Genomic DNA, 5,916 nt, shown 5'->3' on the forward strand with positions numbered 1-5,916 from the left:
CGTTTGTTTATGTCATAAACTGAATTTTACAGTATATTTCTGGCCTGTAAACATCAATTTGACAAGCTAATACTAAATATATTTTAGAAACTTAATTTTCTGTAAAGCTGATTTGCAACGATGTGTATCGTGAAAACCACTATTCAAATAAACATCAATATATTATCATATATATATATATATATATATATATATATATATATATATATATATATATATATATATATATATATATATATATATATCACGATTCTAGATTTTATCACAGTTCTTTGTCATGTTGTTTTTACTATTTTGCAAGTTGTCTAAGCACCACAGTCAAACTAATTTCCCTATTATAAAGATAAAGCCTTTCAAGCTAACAAAATATAATAAAAAAGGCAGATATTTAGGCCAAAGTAGGCGGAGATAAAAAAAAAAAAAAGATATTTGTCAGTATTTTATATTTGTTATGATAAGAAGAAAGATATACATGACAACTACATATACAAATAAAACAAACAATGCTTTATTTTTCAGGTACAGTAGGTGTATTTAGCAGGAACATTCAACAATATAAAAATAAAACACTATATAGATTGATTCCTAATACAACTGTTTTATAGATCTTCAGTCAAGATTAGCGAGTGATTTTTCTCTTTGTGATTTGTTGTTTTATTATTCTTAAAGGAATAGTTCACCCAAAAATAAAAACTCTGTTATCTGTCTGTGAATTCTGCCATAGTGTTTTATTTTTATACCGTCATTTACTCACTCAAAAGTTGTTTTAAACCTGAAGCAGTTTATTTCTTCTTCTAATTAACGTGAGTACATATTTCATAGTGTTAAAAGATGAAGAAAAAGATAAACTTGTTTTTTTCAACCATGATTTTTCAGTTTGCCATAATTGGTTAAAAGCTGCCAATGCATACTGTCATGGACTTCACGTACGTACCAGGAAACAAAGACTTATTCTGATAATGTTGTTTCTCAAGTTTGTCAACCAAGTTGAGCAATGCTCTCGTGCTCTCAGGCTCTCAAAACTCTCATTGGTCAGTTCTTCAAAAGAAAAAAAACCCGTCACACTTTAAATATCGGCTCACCTGTCTGCTAAGCTCCATTAGAGGGAACCCTTTAACTGACGACTGGAACTTGCTAAACGGATTAACCTGGATTGCCTTTTTTTTGTGGAGAAATAATCAAAAGGTAAGTTGTTTTGAAAATGTTTTCAGTTGTTGTATCTAATCAATTTGTATAAATATAAAATGTTATAAAAATTAATCTAAGTTTAAGAAGACAAAGATTATTGTGTGTGTTTTTTTTATTTTATTTTTTTATTCTTTTGTAAATCCTAAAGCAGCTTTGAAGGGTGTGTGTGAAATTTAGTACGTTTTAAGAATTCTGTAAAAACTTGGTTATTCTGTTTTTGTTTGTTACTTATGCAGCTCTTGATACCTTTTAAAATGTTGACATCAAACTCACCACCCATGTGAATTTTGATTTGATTTGATTTTTGAACTTTGGTGCATCATACTTATATGCTTCATTTTCATTTTTAGGAATATTACTAAAAGAACAATGGAGTGGAGGATTATAGTACCTGTTCTGTGTCTAATTGGTAAGAACCTAATAGTGATGCTTGTTCTAAATAAGTAGTGATAGTTAATGTTCCTAACTGCACTTAGGTTACAAAGGGATTTTATGGTCAGAAACTATTATTCGAAATAAAAACAAAATCAGGATCACAGCTAAATGAAAAAGAAAGTGACAAACGTTCTAATCAAACTTTTTTCACAACAATGCAGATGTATAAAGATCTATCCATAGCCTACAGTGATACCTGTATTATCATATTTTTTACTTTCAAACTGGAACAGTTCAGTCAAATAGGCTTTGCTGGAATAGAATCTAGCGAATCTAGAGTTTAACAATTATAATTATAATTTGTTTAATTTTAAATGTTTTTTTTTATTTTTATTAAATTAAATAAAATTTTCTTTTCTTTTGTTTTTATTTACTTTTAATTCTATCATGTCTCATTTTCCCTAATTTCACCTTAAACAGGATTCCTATCTGTGCCAGGATATGTTGCTGGCAATAACAGCACTGACACCACCAACAACAGCACCAACATCACCAACACCATCGCCACCACCCCCTCCACCAACAACAACACCAACATCACCAACACCATTGCCACCACCCTCTCCACCAACAACAACACCAACATCACCAACACCATCGCCACCACCCTCTCCACCAACAACAACACCAACATCACCAACACCATCACCACCACCCCCTCCACCAACAGCACCACCAACAGCACCACCACCAGCCCCACCAACAACAGCCCCACTACTTTTGACTTTAATATAACGTTCCACATTGATGAAACTTTCAATGCAAACTTCACAGACATGACCAATAGTGCCACAATAGCCCTTAAAAACAGAATCGTCTCTCAGGTAATATTTTTAGCCCATGAGGAATATATATATATATTTTTCATCCTGTTATGTTGCTTGATATTGCAAACTGGTATTTCTTATCATAATGTTATAATATAATATAGTATTTAAAAATACACTGGTTTAGTTCTACCATTTATTGCACTTTGTTATCCTTAATAAAAATAAATGAAAATTAAATGTATCAAAGTCCTAACCTGTTTGTTTATCTTTTGTAGATTACACCAGCTTACACTCAAATTAAAAACTTTCAACGCTTTGATATTCTGCAATTCAGGTAAAAGAGAATGAAACAATATACAAATGTTTTTTTTTTTGTTTTTTTTGTTTTTTCACATCATGCTAAATTAATTTATACATGTATTAATTGTTTGGTTTGGTGCTAGAATGGTTGGTTGTATTGTTACTTTGTCTGTCAACTGACTATTCGTTCACCCAGTTCATTCGTTTATTCTTTACATGTGTGCCCTATCAGGAATGGCTCCATTGTGGTCGACGGAAAACTGATCTTTAACAACAGTGACTCCAAGCCTTCTGTGGCAAACCTGACACAAATCTTGAATAATGGAAATTTTAGCTTCAAAGTCCTGTCCAATCTCACCAGTGTTGCTGAGGTCACAACAACTGCTGGTCAGTGTGTGTTTACAGATTTATCTTTCAATCGTTAAGATTGCATTACTTTACCCCTGTTAAAAGTGCATGTATTTTAGTGTTCAGAATCCTTCAGTTATTAACTATATCACTTTTTCTTTTAATTCTTCTCTAAAATGAAACAAAAGGGACAACTACAACTACTGCTTCAGCTACGACTCAAGCTGTAACAACCTCAGCAGACACTAAACTGTACATTGTAGTCTTCAAAATAATGCAAAACTTCACAGACGACCTGTCAAACCTGACCTCTCCTGCAGCCATCAATCTGACAAACACTGTCATTTTTCAGGTAATTATTTTGTCCTTTGAATAACAGCAATACTTCAGTTGAAAAATAATCTGAACTTTTGACTAGTTCATGATCTTAAAATTAAAATCTCTCCTGAATTGTCTTTCATTTATTGTAGTTTGAAAAAGTTTTTAAAACTTTGAAGAGCTACAGGCGCATGACTATCCGGCAGTTCAGGTAAATGATATAAAATTATATATTTATATACAATCAAAATGGCAACATCGCAGATTAATTTACACACATTGGTTGATTGCTTTTTTTTGGTTTGTTTGGCTGGATTCATTGTTCAGTTTTGTATTTACTCTTTATTTGATCATTATTCCCTCTCAGGAAAGGCTCCATTGAAGTAAATTCTTCTGTTGAATTCGACAAAGCCTCTCCTCCTACTTTACAAGAAGTAACTAAAGCCTTTACTGATGCTGTTAGCAATGGAAACTTTACATTGCAAATTAATGCAACAACTATACAAGTTACAGACCCTTCAGCCCCTGGTCAGTATACATTTATTGACACAAGTTTTCATGTAATGACTCTTACATATTCTCTGTGATGGGTTTAGCAGCTAAAATAGTATTACATGATAGACCAGGCCAACACTTAAATATAAATAACATAAGAATGAAAGTAATGGGGGCAGGACGATACCCTGTTGTATATAAAATCAGCAAAGACAAACTATAAATGAATGATGTTGAAAGATGTTTTATGATGTTTTAATATGCTTTTAATATTTCTTTTCTTTTTCTTTTCACAGCTAACAAGTCTCCAGTCTTGGCTAGTATTCTCACTGCTTTCTGGATGACGCTAGCATCACTTCTGTTTTCCGCTGTGATGCACTAAGCATCACCTTCACACATAAAATCATGCGACTGCAAAATGATTGTGACATTTTGGATTATTTTGGCCACATTTAGAATCAGCAGGTCACAAATGAAAACAAGCCAAGTTATGATCTACCTGTAACATTTACTAGTCTTTCTTGCCACATATAGAGCCTGGTGATACGTGTAAGTTATGGTATTTTGGTTTCTGATTTACAAAAAAAAAACACACTGTTTGTGCATGTGTACACTTGGCTGGAGGATTAATGAGGATTGGTTTATTGAAACCACATCTGAACATTTCTCTATGCCACAGAAATGGCACAAGTGAAAGTTACCTGTAGAGTTATTATGTTGAAATTCAAAATTGAGATCGCTTTGTGCTTTTGAAAATGGATTGAACAGTAAATACATTTACCAATGTATTAGTTTGATTCTGAAGATGTGAAATGTATGTATTTAACCTTTAAGTTAATGAAAGATGTTCTAGTAAATGCTCTGTATTATGTTTTATGAAGTACTAATGTTTAATAAAATGAAGGTGGAATCCTGTTCCGTTGTAAATTCAGTGCTGCAAAAACTTTACAAATAAAGACTTTATTCAAACAAATCAACTTTTTGATCTGTGACAGCATGAAGAACTGACATTCGGTCTGTTCCCATATCTTCAAAATTACTTTTAGAAAACATCAGATCACACAAAATTGCAGGGAGATGTGGGCAAGCGGTCAAGTGCAATATAATACAAAGTTCAACCACTTTTTTTTTTTGACTGTCCCAAACGTTGATATACATTTTTACCACATATCTGCTGCAAATGACATTAGTTTTTAATCTTAAAACTGTACAAGGAGTTTGTTACAACCTACCCTGCACTGTAAAAAAAAAAAAGAAAAGAAGAAGAAGAAGTTTGAATAAAACAAAGATTGGTGTTGCTTGCTGTTTCTTTGTAAGTTACAAGCAGAATTTGAGTGATTTAGTTTCTTCCATTTTCCAGGGCGGGTTGGAAAAATAGGTGGGGTGGGAAACATGAAGCAACAATAAAAAAAGCAGGGCGTGTTAATACTCTTTAGTCACTATGTCAAACAGAGGCTTAAACTGATGATGTAAGAACATTCCTAGCCTCCTATATCGTATATTCTTTCCGTTTCCTGCTATTGTGTAAACCCTAATATGTGTGATCAAAAATGCACTACTGATGAAAAAAAATAAAAATAAAAATAGGTACATGTCAGAATGCATTAACTTTAATAACAAATAATTTACAATATATAACAACAAGAAGCTAAATAATGTTAACTAAAGATAGTAGCTTTCAGTAAGAATAAACAATTGAAGTGAAGCACCTTTATTTGTACACTTTATTCCAAACCAACATATATATTATTTTAATCTGACACAAACAAATACATTTACACAAATCCCAGATGAATAATATGTAAGTAACAATGATGTAATAAGTTATTTTATTTAGTAGTAGTTTTTAGTTAATATTAACTTTAGTATTAGTAATGTGTGGATAGTAACTTGTGGTCTGTCAATACTATAATATACATATACATACAGTACTATATAGTATTACATAGGGTATATACTATATCTATCATGCTAGAGAATATATAAATATAATATATACCCTACCAGATATTTAGTAGATTTTTTTTTTGGTTTTTAGTTTTAGTACTTGATAGTACTAAAA

At 31.7% G+C, this 5,916-nt stretch overlaps 1 protein-coding gene across 1 annotated transcript; it reads left to right on the forward strand.

The window, feature by feature from the left end:
* The first annotated feature begins 1,039 nt into the window (after positions 1 to 1,039).
* Positions 1,040 to 4,827, forward strand: LOC113098189 (uncharacterized protein YBL113C). The gene is made up of 9 exons (XM_026263168.1): positions 1,040 to 1,185; positions 1,539 to 1,597; positions 2,044 to 2,447; positions 2,669 to 2,727; positions 2,926 to 3,080; positions 3,230 to 3,393; positions 3,512 to 3,570; positions 3,727 to 3,887; positions 4,151 to 4,827. Exons 2-9 carry the CDS (start codon positions 1,558 to 1,560, stop codon positions 4,234 to 4,236), a joined length of 1,128 nt encoding a protein of 375 aa, XP_026118953.1. The 5' UTR covers positions 1,040 to 1,185; positions 1,539 to 1,557; the 3' UTR covers positions 4,237 to 4,827.
* Positions 4,828 to 5,916: the final 1,089 nt, after the last annotated feature.

The sequence above is a fragment of the Carassius auratus genome, unplaced genomic scaffold, assembly GCF_003368295.1.
Source record: "Carassius auratus strain Wakin unplaced genomic scaffold, ASM336829v1 scaf_tig00216437, whole genome shotgun sequence".
NCBI classification, from domain to species: Eukaryota; Metazoa; Chordata; class Actinopteri; order Cypriniformes; family Cyprinidae; genus Carassius; species Carassius auratus.